This window comes from Heliangelus exortis, chromosome 18, assembly GCF_036169615.1.
Source record: "Heliangelus exortis chromosome 18, bHelExo1.hap1, whole genome shotgun sequence".
Lineage (NCBI taxonomy): Eukaryota > Metazoa > Chordata > Aves > Apodiformes > Trochilidae > Heliangelus > Heliangelus exortis.
The window spans coordinates 9,178,430-9,202,241 of NC_092439.1; the positions used below are offsets into that span (position 1 = coordinate 9,178,430).

The 23,812-nt window shown below is 38.2% G+C and overlaps 1 protein-coding gene across 5 annotated transcripts in view; it reads right to left on the bottom strand.

Moving 5' to 3' along the window:
- The window catches only part of ZNF143 (zinc finger protein 143), a 33,754-nt gene extending 12,145 nt beyond the window's left edge, over nucleotides 1-21,609 (bottom strand). Inside the window, exons 1-10 of one of the 5 annotated variants that reach the window (XM_071761982.1) lie at nucleotides 21,455-21,588; nucleotides 13,263-13,388; nucleotides 11,479-11,609; nucleotides 10,643-10,735; nucleotides 10,081-10,164; nucleotides 9,784-9,864; nucleotides 8,823-9,019; nucleotides 5,112-5,186; nucleotides 1,504-1,623; nucleotides 496-571 (exon numbers count right to left, since the gene is read on the bottom strand). In XM_071761982.1, the coding sequence (XP_071618083.1) occupies nucleotides 496-571; nucleotides 1,504-1,623; nucleotides 5,112-5,186; nucleotides 8,823-9,019; nucleotides 9,784-9,864; nucleotides 10,081-10,164; nucleotides 10,643-10,735; nucleotides 11,479-11,602 (850 nt within the window). In that variant the 5' untranslated portion in view covers nucleotides 11,603-11,609; nucleotides 13,263-13,388; nucleotides 21,455-21,588. Of the gene's footprint in view, nucleotides 1-495; nucleotides 572-1,503; nucleotides 1,624-5,111; nucleotides 5,187-8,822; nucleotides 9,020-9,783; nucleotides 9,865-10,080; nucleotides 10,165-10,642; nucleotides 10,736-11,478; nucleotides 11,610-13,248; nucleotides 13,389-21,454 lie in introns of all 5 variants that reach the window. The other 4 variants (XM_071761981.1, XM_071761985.1, XM_071761983.1 and 1 more) reach the window with 4 other exon arrangements.
- Between the last annotated feature and the right edge of the window lie 2,203 nt (nucleotides 21,610-23,812).

The following is a 23,812-nucleotide window of genomic DNA, read 5'->3' on the forward strand; positions in this document are numbered from 1 at the left end:
ATATGGGTGACCAATTGATAGCAGTCCTAGACACTTATTCCCTTTACGATTACTCCTAGGAACTCATCATCATCTAAACTCTGCAAGTCTAAAGCAAGCTTTAGATCAGGCTCTGTAAATTATTTTGCAAAGAGCATTTTACCAAGATTTTCCTTTCTACACTTCTCTAAAAAAAATAACAAAAAAGTCTGAAACAGCCATTTTGGAAAATGAACTTAAATTATACTTGTGTCCCCAGGTGATGTATTTCTACAGAATAAAGTAACAGGCTGTAAGCAGAAGGCATCTTCTTTAGTTCCACAGTGTGGTCTCCCTAAGATAGCTGAAATTTCTGTTGTTGATGATTTTAAGAACACAAAGGATGTCTTCTTGCAGTTCTCCCAAACAACTTCTTTAATCACAATTAAAAAAACACAATCTTAAACGTTTACTTTACACAGAGAAAAACCACTAGCAAACAGGAGGAGTTAGTCTATAAAGGAGTTAGTCTATTACCTGTTGCAAATGCTTTTCCACATCCAGGATGTTCACACTGATATGGTCTGTCTCCAGTGTGTGACCTTTCATGTACCTGTCAAGACATCCAGTACACTGACTAAATAAAATGTTGTATCTGAGTACTTCAGCACAGAAACAGCTCATTCTTAAAGATATCGTCTTTTGTTTCCCTTTCTAAGATTCACATTCAAGTCCTCTTAAACCAGTAATTAAAAAAAAAATATATATGGTTAACAATGTTTTTCCTTATTTTTGCCCAGTGGAAAAGGACCTGGGGTATTGGTTGACAGCCAGCAGTGTGCCTAAACTTTATCTGATTTTTGACTCCACTGAGCACTTGTAATGATCCTCCTATATTGCATGAAACATCTACAGCAAGGACACCATTTCGACACATGATCTGTAGAGTCACTTGCTCACTGACTCCAGAGTTTTTCCAGAGACAAGGCAGCACTGAGGTTTTACCCCATCAGCAAGTGATTATTTCAGTTGAAACTGGAACGTGAACTGCTTTACACACTTACTATTTCAGTAATGCCTTTATTTAATTTTAAAAAGCAAGACAATTAGGGAGTTGCCACCTGTAAAGATATTCTAGCTTTCCACTTTGAATGTTGGATTGTTTTGAAGAGTAAGAGTTTGTATTATGATGGTAAAATCTTCTGAAAATGGAATTTTTGCCCAATTAAGCATATACATAAGGCAGATAGAATGAACAATGGATTTCAGAATTTCTGCCACACCGCTGGTAGAAACTTTCTCAACAAGAAATTATTACACGCTGGCAGTATAAGAATCTAACATGGTCTTACACCTGAATATATTCAGAACTAAGCAAAAATCAGCTGAGTACCTGGGACAACCAGTTCTTCTAAAAATCAGTCCAATAAATCTTTCACAAAACAGAACCACTGTGACTGGCTGTTAGTTTCCTTTACTTTTAACCACATCATCTGTTAAAATAATTCCTGCAAAGTAGCAATGCTCATTTTCACATCTCATCACCTTAAGATGGTGAGCTGTTGTGTACAGTTTTCCACAGCCATCGTAATCACAGCGAAAGGCTTTCTCTCCACTCTGCTGAGACTTTGCAGTCACTCTTGTTCCATGTCCTTGCAAAACAATCTTAAGTTAAAAATAAAAACACCATTAAAAAACCCTGCACAACAGATCAGAAAAGTCATAAACCATTTAGCTTTCAAGTCAGAGCTGATTCTGACAGGTTTCTCTTGTTTCTGTTATGGTATGTATTGCTCTGTCCTCAATAAACTAAGAAAAAAACTAAAAAGGATTCATTCTGAGGAAAGGAAAAAGATAACTGTTAAACATATTCACATGTAGCTAGCATATTTTAAAGCATGCATTATTTAGAGAAATAAGAACAAATATAATTTGAAATACATGTCTAATGGTAAGATGACCAAATTAGTAGAGAGAAGAGGCTTAGATTACATCTAAGGCACTAGATCTGTTCCTAAGGGAGATTAGCCATAAATCAGACCAACTTCAAAGACAAGTTCATGCAAAGGCTGAACAATAATTAAGCACACTTATAATGAACACTTTTTGAAAACGAAGAAAAGCATTTTGTACTTTGTCAGTGATGCATGTGTTTTGATCAAATTAATTGGAGGAATTTGAGCTAGGTTCTACTTTCCTTTCTGACATGATGCAACAGGAAAATATGCAGAATAGCTTTGTGATGCAACTTAAACCACTTTTAAAGGCTTTTTCATACACTATTATGCAAGAAACATTAATACAGACGGAGAAAATAAGCAGAAGCCCAAATATAAATATTTTCAGAAAACTGTCATTGAGGCTATTTTAAAAGGTCTATCCTTTTAAACCACCCCATTTTTTTAATGGATTCAAATCTATTCTGAATTGTCAAAGCAAATTGTCCCCCACAGACCTCTCATTCCTCATTCAGATATATCAGAAATTTGATTGAGAACAACTCCCTTATAAATTCTACAGGGAAGATGCCCTGTGTTGCCTTGAGACTGCTCTTAAGACTAAAAATAAAAAGCTGAACATGAAATTTTTAATTAACTAAAATCTACACCATCACCACTTCAGAAAGCTTCTCTAGAACCATGTAGAAAAACTTACCCTCATGAATAAACACATTGCTATTGTTTAAGGGATGATACAATGAAACACAGAAGTCCCTTTAAAATGTTAAGGATCATGAAGACAACACTTGGTTGAGCACCTGCAGTTGAGCACTGATTTGTTTTTTCTATCAGCTATTATTTCTTTGCTCTTTCATCATATACAAATATGAACATAGTTCCTAAGTTCTGCTGTAAAGCTGAAGTATGCCAAAGTCTAAAAGAAAATTTCTGTAATCAACTTTCTAATATCTGTAAGAAAGTAACCAGACATAATCTTACCCATATAATATTTGATACAAACACAGGGGAGAGGGGCCTTAAAAAATAGCACTTAAGAAAAATATCACAGTATTTGTTCAAACAGCTGTTTGCAGAAGTATGTATTTCTTCACAATACCTTAGCTGGTATGACTTGAGGATTACTAAGAATTCAGTCACCAGAAGAGAATAGCAAATAAAGCACCTTTATAATAATGTGAAACTTTGAGAGGAATTCTGTACTTCAAAATACTTTTAAATAGACAAAATTTTAAACCCCCCTCATTTTTAAAATCACAAATGCATCCTGAATTCAGTCAGATAACACAGAAGAAGACCAAAGATCTCAGATGAGATTTTTATATAATGTACACACTACCTTTGGTTATTTGATTCTATTTTCACTATGAACAGATGGGTATGGCAGGTTCAAAGGGAAATAGCATATGATACTGGGCACACAAATAGCATTTGGGCACACAAAGTCTTCTGTTTTCATACACAGAAATAAAAAAGGTTTTATGCTTTGGTGGAAAACCTAACCACATGCAAGTCTGAACCACTTAGCAGCATGACATCTGCTCTAGTCTTGTGTTACCCCTGGACTTAAAAAGTTTATAAATACACACTTAATTAATACTATACCTAAATACCAATTATTATATTACTTCAGAATGAGTTACAAGTAAGTATCTACTTAAATCAAGACAGTAAAACAATTAAGATTTTTGTAGGTAACTGGTATATTTGTGACCCTTCAGTTGGTTAAGTGAAGTCACCTTATAGGGGTCAGAATTTGAGGCTACACCTCAGTATCTTTTGAAATATCAGATCTTTTTTTGCCTGGAACATATAATGCTCCAACATTGGCATATTTCCATATGGCATATATGTTGCCAGAAAAGAACCTCCAGGTTCACTTTGCTTTGGGGCTGATGCTGAAATGAACATGTAACTGGATATTGGTTAAAGGTCATTTTGCTCAAAAGGCTCTTATGTCCAGGTAAAACCAATCAAGATCTTATCTTACTCTTCCTTGAATTTTGTATTTTATTGGACATGGATCCCTATTCCAGCCTAGAAGTGTGCAAAACCTCTAAATTTCTTTATTTCATTTTATGGAATATATTCCAATACCATAAATAGTGCATGTATTAGCTATCCCCTTTTCAGTGTCATATCACCGAAGCAAGAGGGAAGTGTTTGTGGTTTTAAATATTGTGGGATCTAGTTTTTACATAAATTAAGAATAGAGAATTTTGAGGTAACTGTCAGAGGTGAGACTACAATTCTTCCTTTTACAGTATTCTACCTTGGAAGATAATTTTCCTCCTTGTCTAGTTAATTATCTATTAAATTAAACAAAAATTAAAAATAGGGCTTCTCTGACCAAACCCTCACAATGCAATTACTTTTCTGCTTCTGATTTTGTCATTTGAACATATAGGCTTTATTATTTTCTTTTTGTTTTGGTCACAATTTTTTGAAGTCCCAAATGCATTTTGCTTTGCTTTTCTGTTAAGAAAATGTGTTATAATGACTAATACCTCTCTCCTGAAATAATTTTATGGATCCCGGGCAAAAGAGCCTGAGATTAACTTATAAGGTGGACCTGTATTTTCCATTGCCCCTCGAACACCTAGGCTAATATTTTCACATTGAAAAGTTTTTTGTTTTTCTACACACAAACAACATGAATACAGAAAAAGAAATGTAATTACTTCTCTGTTTCTTTAAGCATTCAGTACAAGAAACACTCTAACCTACTGATCGCTTCCCAAACTTGAAGTAAAAATCAGGAACTGTAACGGGGCAAGCAGAATCAAACTTACAGACATTTGCCTGGAATTACCTCTCTTGAGAAGAAAAGAATTCATTAACTGAGTCAGCATTTCATCTGCTTCAAGAACTCTAAAATGTCAGTTTATTCTCTAGAAGACAACTTCTGAAATACTTATACCTTTACTTATTAAATACTCACGTATCTTAAAAATCCAACATAATTTTGAATTACCTTTTAACAGAAAAAACCTAGAAAGCACTAAGTATTAGAAAATCCTGTGAAAGGATTGTGTACAAAGTAGGAAATACGGCCTATCTCTATATGTCTCAGGTCTAAAATTCTTGAATTTAGATCTCTAGTTCATGGTTACACAGGACTATTATATGAATGTTGCTGAGCAGAGAACATGGAAGAAATAGGTCTTTTAAAGTATTTTTTATTGGGCTACAAACCTGCATTTTTTTGTCTTGCTCGTTTTCCCCTATCATTCCTGTAGCACTAACACTGTCACTTCCATCAATAGACACCTGGAAAACAAAGTTGAAATGGGAAAAACATTTATAGGTTATTTTTATTGATCTGAAAAAGAGGGTTACACATAGTTCCTGAAGGCTTATTATTTCATAGCTCTCTAGCTCCCTCTTGAAACATGATTATTGTACACTAGATTAGCTTAAATGAAAATCGCCACTTACAGCACCTGCTATAAATAATAGGTAAAGGTAGCATTGACTGACAGAACTTTTAAAATAAATTAATAAATTTAACAATACTGAGATCAGACAGAGAAAAAAATAATATTTACTTCTCTTACACTAGGGATTTATCTTTCACAGCCTGTTTAGCAGAATTTACTTATTTTAAACAGCACAAATCCTTTGGAATCAAAAATTAAGACAGTGTGTTAAACCTCAATTTGAAAAAAATCAAATTACAACAGCTAAGGGAAGACTGGAGTATTATTCCTTAAGTTTATTACTAGAAAAAAAAGAAATGTACTGCTGCTTTTCAAGGGGCTTATAAAAATATTTGAGAGTATTAGATGTGAATCTGAAATTTTTATTTAAATAAAAATACAATTGCCCAGTTTATTAAAAAAAAACAAAAAAAAACCAAAGACACTTCCTCACATACATCAGCTCAAAGAAAAGCATCTTATTAGTCATTGTAGCAAAACTAACTTAAGGTATACTTTGCATAGTTTCCCATTCCTTAATTGCCTCTGTATTGAGCACAGGCATTCACAGTAACCTCTCCATTACATTCAAGGCCAAGATTTATGCACCTCAGTCTAGTCTAAGTGATTTTATTCTTTTCTAAAATGGTTTGGAAGGAACTCATCTGTTATGCTTATGCCCTTTCACAAAGAAGGTCATAGTAGGCTCCTGAGAATGTTAATGGTTGTGTGAAGTATCTTGCTCTGACATTTTGCTTGGAGTCTGAAGATGAACTTATCTCATAAGTGGTTTACAGACTGTACAATCTTTCTAAATTAGACAATAGCAAGCAATTTACTTTTGACAGCTTCAAGCTAAAACAGTGAAGAGGAAAGTGCCCAAGCAGGGGAGAGTTGGCAAGCAGGTAATTCTTGAATGGTGTCTGTTTTAGGAATCAGTAGCTATCTGGGGACATTCTCCTGCAGAATATTAGAAAGGAGGAGAGAGAACCTGCACAGAAAGGAGACTTAAATCACTTCATTCTGAACTTCCTGTTGTTAGTTTAGAAAGAAGTTACTGACATGAAATTAAAAGTTCATCAGTGCTACTGGAAACAAATGATCCCCATGTCATGTGTCTGCACGTGTGTAGACATACACAAATCCCAGGAAGTGTGCTTTTCCAGCAGATGGGATGTCAAAAGAAAACAGCTTATGGAAGAAAAGTACGTGTTCTAATCTCTCACGATTCCATTACCTATCTTCTAACTTTATGCTCACTGAGAGCAGTGATCTTTTTTTTGCTTGGTTGCATTTGGGAGGAAGGTGCCATTGTCTTAATTCAGAATTAAGAGGACTCAAGAGAGCTTGCATGTGCTCTGCAAGACATGGGAAATGTGTCCTATGCCTAAAGGAGAAACAAGGGACACTGAAAAATGTAGATGTTCCAGCAATTCCAGTGAGCTTCCCTGTGGTCATCTTCGATCTCTTTGTATGAACTCTCTTTACAGAGTTTCTGCACTGATCTTGGGCAGCCTACTGACCTTTGCTATTTCTGCCTGTTCTGTAGAACAGGACACAGAAGAACAACCATTCTCCAAATCTGCCTTTAAAATTTTCTTTTCACTTGGAAGTTCTGAAAAGAAAACCTTCAAAGTTACCAAAAAATGCAAGATAGCCAATTTTAAACCTTGTTTTTCAGTACCAGGAGAATTCTGGAGGGATTCCAATAAAGCTCTTAGCTCCTCCTAAAAAGGAGGATCTGTCTTAGATTCTAAAAAAAAGACTTAGCCTCCCACCAATTAAGAACATAGAAACAGCTATACTGAGTCAAGCTACAGGTCAATCTAGTGCACCATTTGGTTTCGTACAGAAGCCAGGAGCAGATGCCAGAGTAGACTACAAAAACAGGCCAAGTATACAGTGAGACATTCCCAGAAGTATTCTACCAACCTCTAAGCAATTTTCAGTGTAGGAACTTCCTGAAATAGAAGCCACGTGTTTCTACCTAATAGCCATGGATACATTTCTCTTCTATGAATTTACTTAATTACTCTGTCAATCCAGGGATGTATTAGCACCCACAATATGCTAAAACAAGCAGTGTCACAGCTTAACTTTATGCTATTTGAAAAAGTATTCTTCCCTTGTTTTTCTTGAACCTGCCACCCTAGAGTTTCATCTGATGTTTCCCAGTTCCTACACTCATAAAAACAATGAAACATCCCTGCTCTTCTCTGTGCCACTTATAATCTTATAAAATTCTATCATATGCTTAATGTATTTATGATGTTTGGTCATCATTGTTACCCCCTTCCTGTACTTTTTTCCTGTACTTATACCAGATGATATTAAAAGTATACACTTTGATGTATACTTCACTATGTATGAAGCATACACAGATATGGAGTAGAATCACAAAACCACATTTTTCCTTTCAAGAGAAACAGAGGGATGTGATGATTGAGCTAGTATTTGCTTTTGTACTTAATATAGGTGCAAAACTTGGAAATTCACTTCTACTGACTTTCCATGGGAGATTCCAGCATGAGATGAAAGCTTAAAGAAGATGAAAGCTTAAAGAAAATAAATAGAAGTTTTCCTACAAACACAAGTAAACTACTGAAAACAAATTCATATTACAGAATTAAAAGAAACATGTTGAGATAAGTAGGACAAAAATGCAAATTTATTTGCATTTCTTCTGTTTCTTCTTCACCTTCTCAAAATAAACTTATATTATTATTAATATAGCTCCTTGTTAAGAAAGGTTATGATTGATTTAAACATTAATTAGGAGCTAGGGAATGTGAGAAAACTTGTCACTACAGCTCAACTAACCTTGAATTACCTTTTATTTTATGCAGTATTAAGACATAGTCAAACATAACACAACCTGACTGACTCTTTTAGGATTTCCTCAATTATGACAGAGAGAAGCATGAGGAAATGAAATGGCTTATGTGCTGTTCTTATCATAACTGCCCTTCTCCCAAAATTTTATAATTCTGAGTGACACCAGAATAAAGATATTAAGATTTCTTCTACTTTTTTGTCCAGAGCATTGATTATCATCATCCATCAGATGAGACACTGTTAAACTCTAAAGTCATGGAAGTTGCATCACTCATTATTGTAGTTACATGGTACTTTACAAAAGTCCAGTAAAGTGGAGAGCTTCATTTTGAGCATCATAATACATTTACTGTTGAAGAAGCTCTTTCCAATGTCATATTTCAGAGAAAATTACTATTTGCCTAAATCACTTTCCACTTCAGTCTTACTCCACATCATTTCAGAGTTCAGCCTTTTGTTGTTTTTATGCAATGCTACACACTGCTGCTTATACTAGTGAAGCACTGTCACAACAACTCAGTGTTCTCTTCTAAGTGTCACCAGACTCCCTTAATTATAATTTTAATTCTTAGATCACAATTATCTTTTGCTGCAAAAATCTCGTGTTGCTACATTAAAATGTTAAGAATCAAGGCAATATCTTTCAGCATACCTTGGCTGCATATTGTTCCAAAGCACTGATGGTATCTGGGTCAATGGCAGCATCTCCTGTGTGAAGACCTGCCACTGTGCCATCAGCCTGAATGGCTAAAATGGTATCTGACTGTGGCATCTGCACCGTGTGGTGAATGTAGGCAGTAGTTCCATCCTCCAGCTGGACTGCTTGTAATGCACTCTGGTCATAACTGTCTGAAAAATAATATTACCAAGTGTTATGAAATAAAACTAATAGCAATGTCTGCATGTTACACCTGAAACTACTGCTGTTTACTCATTTCTCCTAAAGCCATATATAATGTATGAAGCGCTTGAGAAATATGACCACCAGTATATGAAAAATTTAAATACTTAAAATATTACTTAAGTATTACACAAACGTGCTTTCCATTTTGTATGCACTCATAATAAAATGAAAATATTGTAACACACATACTTCAGATTTTAGAATTCACAAATCTGATAACTTCAGCAACAAAATCATGCAAATATGCAAAAGCAGCATAAAATATAAGATAACTTTAAAGTAGGAAACTCTTTATTGTATTCTCTCCTCTTAATACTTCTGAATGACACATTAGTTTAAAGAGACTTAAAATATCTACTTGTTTGTTTTTTGTAGAAAAGCAGTATTATTTCCCAGATTAGTGTAATCATCTTCTGCAGAAATACAAGTTATTTAAAATAGGTTTGCATCCTTGACACTTAGGAGTTGAATTTTCTGCCATACTACCTAATGGCAAAATCACCAATAGCATGAACTTTAAAATTTAAGTCAATATATAAGAACTGTAACAGTTTCAGTTCAACGATTTCCAGATGCCAAAGTAAAAGCAGCAAGCAGTCTACGTAGGGAATCACACTAAATGATGTGTGTACCAAAGAGTACCATATTTTATACCACTGGAGTTTTGTTGAGATTTAATGCAATAAATCATATTTTTTAAAAATCCTACCTTTTGAGGTATGATGAATAAATGCTGTAGTTCCATCTTCCAGCTGAACTGCTTGTCCATCTTCCAGACGTAAGCTATCCCCTGTTTGGAAGAAAGAATTAAAAAGATTCAACAGTTTGAAAAACCTGTTAGTTGGTAAGATTGAACACGAAATATTAACACTGGGATCAGAAAGTACCTTGGATCTCTGCATGACTGTTTCCATTAAGAAATAAAGCTAGGATAATGACAGCTTATTACTTAATATTATCAGTAATACATTATTTTAGAATGTATTTCTTGAATTATTACACTTACTGCTTTTAGGCATGGGTACATGTTGAACATAAGCAGCAGAACCATCTTCTAATTGAATCACTTGACCATCCATTAGTTTACCATCTGAAATACAGAATCAGAATTAATAAAAAAATACTTTGTATGACACACCACAGTTTTAAACACACAGTTGATACTTTCTGCATTAAACCAGCAATAAAATACTACAGAGAATAATGCTTGGTAAAGAGTAAGCACAGTGTAACAACACAGCTGTTAAAAATTCTGGGATTAAAAAAAATGGCATAAGTCTGATATTCTATCCAGTAGGCAGAATGTTGATATTTGGATTTGAAGTGATCATTTCACTGTTGTTTGACTTATGTTCTGCATTTGATACCTGCCTCTTATTAATAGCAGAAAGCAAGAGTTGTTTTATAGCATTACTGTAATACATGCGATTCCCAACTGGAATTGGAACGTCGTAAAAGTTTCACAAATTTTGCCTTACTTTTCCATCCAAATAGGTTAACAATCCAAAGACAGAGTTAAAAAGAGAAATATGATTTGAACACCAATCAACTTCTAGTCATTGACCTACCTTTAGAATTATGCTGTATGTAAGCAGTGGAGCCATCAGCAAGTGTAACTGCTTGCAAACTTACACCTTCCATGTTTTCTAAGTTGTCACCATCTAGCAAGGGAAAAAATTCAAATTCACTATTACCAGCATCAAACTCTAAAAATGACAACTTAACCACCTCCATAAATGATTGCCCCCCCTTAAAGCATAATGATTTCACAAGTCAAAGCAGGAAATAGGTCTTACTTGCTTTCTGGCTGTTGAACCTTGAACATATAGTAGGATCGAATGTTCAAGATTTTGCTCTGTATTATTTTCCTTAGCTAAAAAAGTTACAATCTCGCTATGTAAATAGTGACAAAGCTGATGTGTTAGGAAAAATATTAATTAGGTCATGAGTGCCAACATTGAAAAAGCTATATATATATACTTGTGTTGATAGTTTTGTTTTGTACACCACTACATGTCATTAATATATACAAATTTATTTAGAGTAAAATACATACTTAGGAAAAAAGGTTTCATCACGTAAAATCTTAATGAAGCTGCCAGAAAATATCAAGTTTAAACCAATAGAAAATCATCAATGCCTACATTCTTAGATATAAATTGAAGTTACAAAGCATAAAACAGTAAAACTATTGTGAGAAAAAATGCAGATTTTGTATTTCCTGTGCTGGTATATTTACACTCTTATTACCTTAATCATTTTGTTTCAGAATTAAATTAGTGAACTTAATCAATCTCAGTCAACTGAGAATTATTTGTGTTAACTTTTAAATTTAGAATATACCATGTGAGTTTTATCTGAATTCCAAACAGAAAAGACACAATAACATAAGAGGTATTTTAACCTGAAGGTTCACCTTGCACAGCTACAGCTTCTGTTAAACAAAGAGTCACATGTTGGGCCTCCATTCCTCCTCCAGAAAACTCAGCCATTCCTTGAGAGTCTCGATTTATCTGAGCTAATAACATTGTCTACCTAGAAATAAAGTATTCAGAAAACACAGAAAATTTAAATACAGAACGAGAACTAGTTAAAGACAATCCAAGTCTTATGAGATTTTTATACAGCTACTACAAACATTTTATATTACCTTCCACATAAAGAAGATGCAATTAGTGATTGACTTACCTGGAAAATATTTCAGAGGAAAAAAAGTTATTTGAAATACATAAATATTATTACCCCAATTAATTAAACTACTAAGAACTTAAGGCAGCATCAACCATATTTAGATTTCAATAGATATTATTGAACCAACGTGTAAAGAATAATGATGGAAAGTACTAGTGTGAGTAATGATATATTTTTGTCCCCAGAATGAAAGTAAAGCTGACAATGCACCTGCAGTCACCCATGACAACAGCACGGTTTTAACTATATAAATTAAACATCTCTCCAGTGCCAGTAAGAAGTTCAGAATCCATCACACACTGGGAAATACACACTTCATTAGTACATCTGACTGAATGATGAAACTATTTTTCCTAAACCTCAAAGGACGGCTTCTATTTAAAAAAAACCCCACATTCTTTTAAAAATTCCTCCTTGAAAATACTGAAGTATCTCATAATAAAATGTATTTTCCAAATACATCCAAGTGACTTTGAACCAGACTCCTAAAAAGGCAGGCAGCTATGTAAATTTATTACTCTCAGCAGAGAAAAAGCCAGCCCTACACTCAGCTGCTGCATCTCTGCTGTGATAACCTGAGTGCTGTGCCCAAAGAAAACATTCCACTGTGGTCCAGGGCTTGCCAAGGATTAATGTGATGTGCTGTGGAGCAAGTAAGATCAGAAAACTGATGCAGTTAAAAAAATTTTTAAATCAAAAAATGTTTTTTCAGGCTGGCCAGTGAAAGTATTTATAGTATGAGATGCTAGTGGTGCACAGAGGTTGTGTCTTCTTAACTGCTAACAGTGCTCTCTACTGCCAATATTTTCCATTCGCTCGATTTTCAGGACACGTCATGGCAGTGGGTTGCAAAGTTCGACCATTCACAAAGGACAGGAAATGCTTCACAACCACTCGTTTTGACCAGAACTCGTTTTGACTCGGAAACAATTACATCTCAAAGGCCTACTTTAGAGTATCCCCTCTCAAAGTACCTTTTAAGATGCCCTCAGCATCTTTAATATATTATCTGTCTTTAAAACAGAAAAATGCTTCTTCCTCCAGAGCTTACGTCTCCTCTCTCAAGTTTAGGGAAGCAGAGAGGAAGCTACTCACTGTAGACAACTGTGAAGTCCTGAAAGAGGCAAAGAAGAACTAATTGCTTAAAGGGTTGACTGGCTATTTTGGAAGAAGCCTAATGTAAGCTGTTTGGGATTTTTTGTTTGGTTTGGTTTTTTGTTTCCTCATCAAACTCAATTCTCTTCCCTTACCTCAGCTTTAGCCATCCTCCTCTCCACCCTTCTGCTAACTGGCCTATACTCTTATTTCTCCTCGTCTTCCAGCAAATTTGCTTTCCTCCTTCCAATCTCAGCAGATTATTTCCCTAATATACCTCCTTGGTTTTATTCTTCTGTGTTTGCATCATTAAGGTTTTCTTTAAATATGCTGTCTGCCAGGAATTTTGCAAACAAGACCCTGGGAGAGAAATATTTCCTTTACTCACTTCAAATATTGTACCTCATTAGTGAAAAAGCAGCTGAAAGTTTCCATTTTTAGGAAAATATATCAACCCTGAGGTAGTGCCTGCATGGCTGCTCAGCAAGAGTCATACACTTGTATTCCACTTTAATCTCAAGAGCTGTCCTACAAAAAAGACACAAGTACAGGCTTAGTCATGAGGTACTCACTGAAGTGAAAACTTGAGACTTGACTTTATGAACTAGCAAATCTTCATAAGTCATGACAAGTTGCAATTTTCAAAAGCACATTAATTATTTTATTTGGGAAGAGCTTCACAAGAACAGCAATGCCTATTGCATTCCTGAAATTATTAGTCACCAAAATACTCCTATGGTAATTCATGCAAAGTTTACCTTTCTTCAAGGTGGTTAAAATATTTCCCACCAAAAATCAGCCTGAAACAGAGTAAGATTAGACTGAAAAAATCTCTGAACTGCAAATAGCATCTGATAGAAGGAAGCAACAGCCACACACAAGAAGTGATGCTGAAACATGTTTTACACTGTTAGCTCCAAAGCAAAAGCAGTGATGCACCTTGCTGACTTCATTATGCTTTCTTAGGAAACCTGCACCAGCAATGTAAACCCCCAGTTAAACACTAATAGATAAAATACACCATCCATCAGGGTCCATTGGTGCATTTTTAAATTAAAAAAAAAAAAAAAAAATCACCACCAAACCACCCCCCTCAAATTCCCTGAAGAGAAAAAACTGAAGTCAAGTATGGCTATATAATGCACAGTCAGAAATCAAAAGAGATGCAGGGGGGAGGAGAGAGGCTGGTTAAAAATAAAGGATTTTTCATAAAGACTTAATCAAGTTCCTTATCGAGAGAACATCTCCTGTACTTTTCCCTCCACTAATACTCAAAACAAATTGAATCTGTTGAGTGTTTTGGAGAAAAGATGCAATGTTAAAAGAGTATTTCTTATGTAAACTCAATCTGGCAGCTGGAAATGAGTCTCTACTGAAAACTGAGTCTCTACTGAAAATTCAGCAATGAAGAAACAGCAGATGGGATTTAAGAAGCTGAAAATCAAAGGAAGAGCTGGTAGGTAGAGGGCATGCAAACATGGAGTAGAAAGTGGGTTTGGGGCATGAGGTAGCTAAGACAACAGCACAGGAGATGTCAAGGAGAATGTGACAAAAAAAACCACCCTGCAAAATAGCAGGAATTTGCCATTTAAAGAATTACTGTGTCACTGTACCACTGGACAAAGGAAAAAACCTGCAGAGACAGATGCAGGAATACCTTAAGAGGGAAAAAAAAAAAAAAAAAAAAAAAAAGAAAGAAAAAAAAGATGCTTAGGAGGATGATGGACAAGAAATGGAATAAAGTTTGTAACAGCATTCATGGAAGAAAACTTAAGGTTATAAAATGCAATGTAGAAAGTGCAGGAAGAAAGGACTGGCAAAGACTGACAATGAAACATATACTCCAGACATTCAGCAGCCTCATCACTGTTAACCCTCCTTGCACAGACAGCACTGAGAAGCTTGAAAAAATACCCATTTATTTAATTTGAAAATAAAAATAACTTTTATTTTTAATACACTTCAAAATAATGTACCAAACCACTGTAATTTTATAAAACTCACAAAAACAACAAATTAAAACCAATCCAGACAGCCAGAAAGTAAAATGGCAAATGACACATAACTCCACAATACTGAAACTTTTGCTAAGAAATTTGAAGGAACTGCATTCCCATGTTTCATAAAGCAGGAATGGACACCAGTTCAACTATGAGAGCACAGTAACATAATTTGGGGTTTCTGAATTAAATATTGGCTGCTTTAGGGTCCTTAAACCAACAGATATGATTGCAAATATCAGTAATTTTCCAAAACTAGTCTTATTAACAGACATTTGTGAAAAATCGAAGTCAGTACCTACAATTAACATTTTGATTAAATGCATTCCACGTGGTAACATGCACTACAGCCTTACAGGTCTTGGTGCAAAAAATGACTGACACAGACTCAAAAACTGACTAATCCTGTCAAAGCTCTTTCTATGAGCTCCAAGTATATAGCTTACTGATTACGTAGAGTCAGGGATTTGACACCTGCAAACTCAAAAACAACCACACAGCAAAACTAAGGCTAAAATCTGTTCCCATATGTACCTGTATTAACCTGAAAATCTGCAGCAGGGTCATAAATTAAATCCAGACCTTGTGGATGCTTTGATCAAATGCTTCAACAGATGAGACGTGGAATTCTTTCTTCATCAACAGCCCTTAACTTTTTCAGTATTTTACCACTCTACTGAAATACCGATTTTATGCTACAGTCAGTCACACTGACTTCTAGTGAATAAACTTAAACTACTGAAATGTTAGGTATTTTTAAATTTCTATGTGCTTTCTCATACAATCTTAACTTCTTTTACTGTATTTTTTCTAGTCTCTCATAAAGACAAACAAAACATAATTAAACAGCAATTTCCACATTAATCATCTACTGTATATAATGGAAACAAGGTTTAGACACAATCTGTGCTGCAGAATCCAGTAACAATAGCTGGATTCAGAGTAAGATACACAAGTATCTTACATAATTACTTTCTAGATAGCAAGGAAGTGTTGTGAATTATGAATCACAGCTCTAACCCTTCCCCTGGAGAAGAACCTAATCAAGACTGACAGCACTGTCAACTGCAGAAGCACGATGTGTACACTCCAAATGGCAGCACAGCAAACTTGCAGTGAGACTCGTGTTGCCCATAGCAGAGGCTTGCAGTCAAACTTAAGAACTCAAGGCTTCTTTTTACTCATTTTGCAGTATTCCAACCCTTCTGTTCCACAAGATGAACATCTTGATTATAATGCAGTTCAAGACTAATTCATCACCAGACACTTCGGTATTTCTTCACAAAAAGCATGTAAAGGCAAGACCAAATTTAGCACTGCCATAACCCAGCAGAACTTTTCTCATTTAAGTGTGAGCACTGAAAACCACATTTAGCCTCACATAACTAATGTTCCAGCTGTCTTTTTGCCTCCAAAGTCATCACCATACATTGTTTACATTATGAATCTTGTCTACAGATGGTTAAAGGTATTGTCAGAGACCAGTGCTTGGATTTTGTTTAAAAAAAAAAATTGGATTCAACAGTGCAGATAAAGAATGTTTACAAATCCTTATTCTAACTAATACTATGAGTTTATGCACATGTGTGTAATTTCACACTATGAGAGTTCTAAGGATGCCATGATTTTCAAACGTATGTGACTCAAAGAAAATGCAGGCAGATCAAAAAGACACCCACCAACAAGTCCCACACAGTTGAAGAAGGGTCAGGTTGACTCTGAATAGGAATGCTAACTTCACACACGCTTCTTGAACATATTAAAGAATTACTGGTTAATCAATGGAGGTCAGAGTAGTTCCATCAGTATTTTAACTGTCAGCAGTGCTAACAGAAAGCCAATTAAACTCATGCTGCTGCTCTGAGACAAGCACACCACCAGCAAATGCTTGGTTCAAAGACCTCATCTGCCTTTGGTAGCATGATTACAACAGCACTGCTTCCCAAGTAGCTCCCCCAATGACCAGCACAACTTCCTGAGCCAGAGATTTGAAACAGATTTGGGAGTCTTCCAAGAGATCTGGTTCAAAGTTCTGCACAAAAGGTGCATGCAATTGATACCAATACAGCACTATTTGCAGAGGTACAGAGACCAAGATTCTGAAACCTTTATTATAAAGTACCAAAGAAGTATACTAATGCACCTGGTGAGTGATCAATGCCCTAATGAGACATTAAAATTAATTAATTAAAATTAATTAAAATACAGTTAACTTTTAGAGCACTTCAGGAAGCTACTTACTCCTTCAATCATAAAACCTTTGGTTTTATCTGTGTTTTAAAGAAAAGGAACATTTGATGAATATGTAAATATTTAGGGGCTACAAATCTAAAAGCAATTTAGACCAACTATTTCTACCAATGTTTTACTTCTGTGTCAAATAGATTCCAAACTCTCCTCAAGAAATCACAAGTGTGTCTAATTTACATCACCAAAACAATTAATCTTGGCTGTGCCTCTTCAAATCTTCCAAATCCACCGAGACTGCCAACTAAACAGGGAATTTTGAGCGGGTTGTTTAGTGTGGTCATAAGTTAATCAGTCATCTGATAAATACCTTACAGTTTTATCAGTATTAACCATGAAAGTTAACAGTGTTTAAGTCTACGCTTGTCTTTCAGGAATTAAATGTGCAGCCTACTTAACTGAAAAAAAAAAAAGTACAAATAACCTGATAATCAGTACATCTAAATATATTCTAAGAAACTCTGTGTAATACCCAATTAGCTGAGTATGACTATACTTAAGATACAGACAACAGCAACTAACTTGCATACACAACCCCATCTTCCAGTTCTGGAGAAGTTTGTTATCAGAAATGAAGTCAAAAAGCATTAAAAAGGTAGCAGTTTCTCCCTTCAAGAAGTGTATAGAGGAAAACATAAGTCAGGCAATGAAATACAGACTGAGGGAAGCAGTAAGCAATCCTAAGAGTAACTTTGATGTCAACTTTGAATATTGCTGAACTTGACAGGAATGGAAATTCCTTTCAAAACAGAGACCTTCATTTATTTCACAAGAGTTATCTTAGTGGTGCAAACTAAAATCCCACTATATAATTAAAAAGCAGTGTAAACCAGAAAACTTTAGCAGACTAAGTCACTGGAAACATTCACTAATTTAGAGCAGTTTTGTTTCTGAGTAAGAGATCACACATTCCAGGTGCACAGAGAGGACCAAACCCCATTGCCTTAAGTAAATAAAACCAAGTGCAGATCAAGTAGAAGCAAAACCCCATGATCTTTATTGTGCCAGGATGGGTCACAAGACTCCCTTTCCTCTCCCAGAAACGTGGCATTCACAGACAGGCATCTCCCTCAGATACCTCACTCCGACCTCAGAACAATACCTATACACACATATTTACAGGAACTTGCATTTCAGAACTGAATTCTCAGATTCCAGAAGAGGACCCATTTGTTAGGATCACAATCCATCTTGGGGATCCATAAACTAAGCAGAAACCTTCCTTCAATCTTTTGTGATCTTTTGCAGCACAAAGTACAGGAACAAGCTGCCCAATTAATGCTTTCTACCTGGTGCATCAATTCTGCTACAGCACAGAAGAGATGTAAAAACAAACTGGCCACCTATTACTACAGCAAGCATGCTTTTGAGCTGTAGAAACATGCAAGAGACACGACAGCATAGGGAAAAAGCCAGGCAAAGAGGCAAACAAATGTCAGTCTGAGATGCTGTGTTATGTATATAGACATCAGAGGCAGCAGGAGTCACACAAGATACTGTGAGAAGCAGAAACCATGGGGATGATCAAGGACTACAGTACAAGACAAAACAGTCAGGAAAAGAGTAAGGAAGGAATAGGACTAGAAGAGCACTGAGACAAGTTATATCTTCCTTGTATTTGCACTGTCCATTACAGTGCTTGAAACTGGAAAAATTGCCCTGATTATCAGGAATGTGCTGTTCAATTTGTGTGTGCAAACTCACCCAAATTTGGATGAGCCCTGCAATTTGGAAAACAAAGTGTAACGCCAAAGAATTTAATAACAATGTTTCTCAAAGACTGCACCTATACTGAGGAGTATATTTTAACCCAAAATTTGTAAGGAAAAGATGTACTACACAAAAACAAGTAAAGAGCAACAATCCAAATGCCAAATTACACTGTAAGAGAAGCAACCCAGTTCAAAACTGTCTTTTTAGCTTTATTTTAAAACAAAACCCATACATTGTATTAAAGGTCACTACACAAGTCCACAAGAATACACACACAGGCATAAGGTGTTTTAAGGAATTCCCAGAAAAGATGTTGTCCAGCGTGAGATCATTACCACCACTTAAATTCAACTGAGGAACCCTCAAGCCTAATCCCTCTGCACACCCAACAGAGCCGCCGGTGAGGAGGCAGCCCCAAGGCAGCTGAGGCACAGCTGAGAGCAGGCATGGCAGCGGCAGCAGCTCAGCCCCTGATCACTGCTCCAACTCCTACTAATTTCCTCCTCCTCAACCGTACAGGAAAGCATATGATGGGCCACCAGCAGCCTAGTGAGCAGAAGCACTACATCATTTGAGACACTCTGGAAATGAAAACAAATTTACAGCCCAATTGTGGCAACCGTTACCAGGGAATACTCAACACTTCATTATCGCTGCACCCATCTGCTCTGAGAAAAGAGATTGCCAATTTATGACGGAAGTATTTTGCTGTTTAACCACCAAATGCTACACAGGCATGAAGACTGAGTGAAGCCCATGTGACTTTAAAGCTAAAGAATCTTTTACACTTGCCTGAAGCATTTTCTTTATTTGAGCTTTTAATGGAAGGCAACTCTTCCTGACTCAGTCTACCAGATAGAAAACATTATTTCATTACAATATTAAGAACAGTTTGTGTCAATTATGAAATTAGAAATAAATTTCTCAGAACATTAAAAAATGTTTATTCTTACATCTCATGTAAGCTGCAAACTATTAACAATCATATTATTTGACACTTTTTGCAAGTTTCATTTTCTACTGTGATTCATGTGAATAGCTTCTGAACAAAGATACAGCTTGAAAGCTCCAGACTTTAATGCATGAAATACAAAGAAACAAGCAACGAAAACACGGTTATATTGCACTCTGCCATTCTAGAGCTGCATGGCAGAGCTGCAGAGCAGCTAAAATACAGTACACAAAGACGACTTCTCCTAAAAATCTAGCAAATATAATTTTTCAGGTATGATCACCTTGAAGTTATGGCAAAAGCATGTCCTCTAAGACATAACAGATTTAGAAATCCTATGCAGAATCTTGATAAAACTGTAGGAAAGGAGAAAACGTTATAGTTGAAAGAATTTAAGGTAGAAGTTTCTGTAACACTGGCTCCAGGAGTAACAACGGTCCTTAAAAAGTACTGGTGTCACTCTATGTATAATGTCAAATATAATTTTTTGGTAGTCCAAAACATGCCCCTAAGAAATTCTATACACAACTGGAACTGCTTAACCATTGGCTTCTTTTAAAAGGAAAATTTAACTTGCATGAAAATCACGTATTTTTTTCTTGACAAACAGGCGTTGCAAGTAAAACCTTATCAGAAAATAAAAGGTCTTTGAGTTATTGCTGGTAATTTTTCTATAGAAGCACTTGTTCTTACTCTGCTCTATTACATATTCTAGACAAAAAAAGGTGAAGGTACCGACAAGTGAGAGCAGACTATAAAACGCTTAAAATGTTTTTGCACGGTATTTTGGCGAGTTGAAAGAGGTGGACTAGAATAGATGACTTTACAGTCCCAGGGTACGGACCCTCTCCTGTTCCACTACAGGAACACCGTGCTCATGGCACCATACAGCAACCTTCACATCAAGCAACTTCGTGCAAGAACAGCGAATTAGCCCTTCCCGAACGCGGTCGTACCAGGCCGCAGGTTAGGCCGAGAGAGCTCTGAGGGCAACAGTTTTATTGCCGCTTTGCAACTTTGCCCTCCACCAAAACAGACCACGTTTTAAAAAAAAAAAAAAAATCCACTAAACCTCACATTTAGCAGAGCGAGCGCCAGCGGCGAGCGCCGGGCGCCCCGGGGCGGGATCAGAGCACGGTACGCGCCAAGACCTCCCCCACCCGCGGCCGCCGCCCCCGCGCCCCTCGACCCCCGTGCGGAGAGGGCGCCCGGCGCTGGCAGCCCCCACCCGTGACGCAGTGGTTAACGGGCACCCCTCGGCCCGAGCCTACGAGGGGGCGGCCCGTGGGGTGCGGGGTGGGGGTGCGGCGGCGGCGGCTACCAGGGTGCCCGAGGCCCCCCCCAGGGGCGCCACACGGGGCGGAGAGGGGGCGATGGGGGCCGCAGCCGGTGTCCGGCCCGGCGCAGCCCGCGGTGTGAGATGCCGGCGGGGAGGCGCGGGCAGGTCCGGCGGGAGGGGGAGGGGCCGGGCCGCGCGAAGCGGGCGGGCGGCGGAGCGGCGGCTTTATTCGTGTCGGTCGGTGCCGGCGCTGCCCGGCTGCCCCCGCTCGCTGCCCCTCGCCATCTCCCTGCGCGCGGGGCGGAGGGCGAGGCCCGGCCCGGCGGCCCGCGCGGCGGCCCCCGGCGGAGATGGCGGTGGTTAGAATAAGGCACACTGGGTAAAAACACATTTATATACGAACCTCGCCGAGAAATTTTCCAACAATTCCTCCGTCCGACCACCATGCACCAGGACAGGAAACGGCCGCCTCAGCGCCCGCCCGCCTCAGCGCCGCCCCGAGCAGCGCGGGCGGGCCTCGCGCCCTGCGCTACCGCCGCTCCCATTGGGCGCGCCGCGCCACGCGTCACCGCCTCCCCTCGCTATTGGCCGCCTGCAGGCCCCGCGCCGGTGGCTATTGGCTGGGGGCCCGGGGCCCCGCCCCGCGGCTTCATGGCGTCTCGGTTATGCTGGGTTCGGGGCCTTCGCCGACGCCATTTTGTATCGCGGGGGGCGAGGCGCTCGTGCGTCAGGGCGGGAGCAAGGGACCCGGGCGCCATTTCCTTTCCCCGGGGAGGGCGCCCGGCGGCAGCGGGGGTCGGGATGCCGGGAGGGAGTTCCTCGGAGCGAGGAAGCCATGGAGGGGAGCGCGGGGCGCAGGGCGAGGCCTGGGGCGGCTTCCCCGGCCAGTGCGGGCGGCCCCCACGATGGTGACGGAGCAGCGCGGCCTCGGAAGGCGGGCGCCTGGAGCGGGGCCGCCGAGCGCCGGCGGGGAGAGACTGTAGCCTGAGCACGGCCCTCCCGCGGGGCCCGGTGCGTCCTCCTGGGCCAGGACTCGGCCATCCCCGCGGAGGTGCGGGAGCGGCGGGCAGGGCCCCGGGCGCGGTGCGCGTTCTGCAGGGCTGATCGGAGCAGGGCCTGAGGGCAGGGCCCAGTGAGGACCCTGTCCGTGCCCAGCTTCCTTCTGTCGCCTCCGTCCAGGTCTCAGGGATAAGGACTCTTTTCAAAGCTATGCTCGAGAGTATTTATGCTCACCCGATTTTTTTAATAGAAAGTTTTTAATTTTTTTTTTTTATGATTGCCTGTCCCGGCAATTAAAAGGTATTAAAAGGTATTAAAACCGTTCTAGTAGAAAACTTTAGGAAAACAAAGCTATCTAACTAATATAAATAATCACCACTGACAGGACATGCCCATCTGCATACGGTTTACTTAATCTTTCTGTATACATGACATATAAAAGTATTTATTTTTTCACTGAAACTTTAGAATAATTGCTTTAAACTGTATCAGTTACACACACAGCCCCAGTCAGCTTGTTCCTGAATAGGTCTAATACAGATTCATTTTCATTTCTTAGTGTCAAATCTTTTTTTCTTGGTAACTTTCACTCACAATACAAATTACAGCCATTATTTGAGGTACAAAATAGTGATAACCCAATATAAACTTCTGGTCTGGGACTTATTTATGTTCATAGACTACTTGTTAACATCTCTATCAAATTTTACAACTCACCATTTCCCATTCTGAAATGCTGCTTTTTTCTGGCATCAACATCTGAGAATTTCTGGTTATAAAAACCAGAAATGTGCAAATCAGTGACACACTAGGCTGAAGATACATATTGATGGCAATTTGACTTACAAGTGTTGTTACAACCCCAGACAAAGCCTTTTTTTCTTGTCCTGTGTCTGTCAAACAGACACCAGGAATGAGAAAAACCCAGCTCAAAGGACTCCATTCTGGCTTTTAAATCAGCAACAGCATAATAGCCTTTGGACCTTCTCAAATTTTGGTAATTTGTTTTTACTGCTGCATTCAGGTTAAAAATTGAATAATGGATTGAGCAGAAATGCTGAACTGCATTGAAGAGCATATAGTGCTCTTCCCAATTGCACTTATAAAAATTGTTGCTTCTGCATAGATTTTCAGAAACAATATTCATCATCAAAGATAAAAATTCAGTGGCCCAAGTCATGAAAGACTTTTACTTAACTGCCTTAACTAGCATATGAAGTTTGGACTAGGGCTTACTAAGTAAACTTGGTCACATCTGTTAAAGTAAACCCCATACAGAGTCAGTGCTGGGTCTACCACCAGTACTGAGTGTGGAACCAGATCCATTCCCCTCCGAGCCTGCAGCACCCACTGAGGAGCTGTCCTTGGACTTGCTGCTCCAAGCCCCTCACAACCATCAGTCCCTTTGCTAACTTGAGAGAGAGCTGGAGCTGCAGGGCTATGAGTGCCTACAGTATCATCTGCTTATGTACAAAGTGAGTACAGGTTCTGAGCAGCATCCCAAGGAAGTTACAGGAGGACAAATTCAGGCACAGAAGGTGAAAACTGTTAGCAAGAAAAAGTAGGAATGAGGAAGGACTGAAAGGGAACTTGGCAGGTAGAAGATTTGTGTGGAGAAGTTTCATGATTCTGCTCTTCAAGAACTGATATTTGCAGATTTCCTTTAGAAATACACAACCCACAAAACGTAGCAAGTATCAATTACTAGGCACAATTAGAACCATCAGCATGTTTATTAATCCACTGCAAACTTCATGAATCT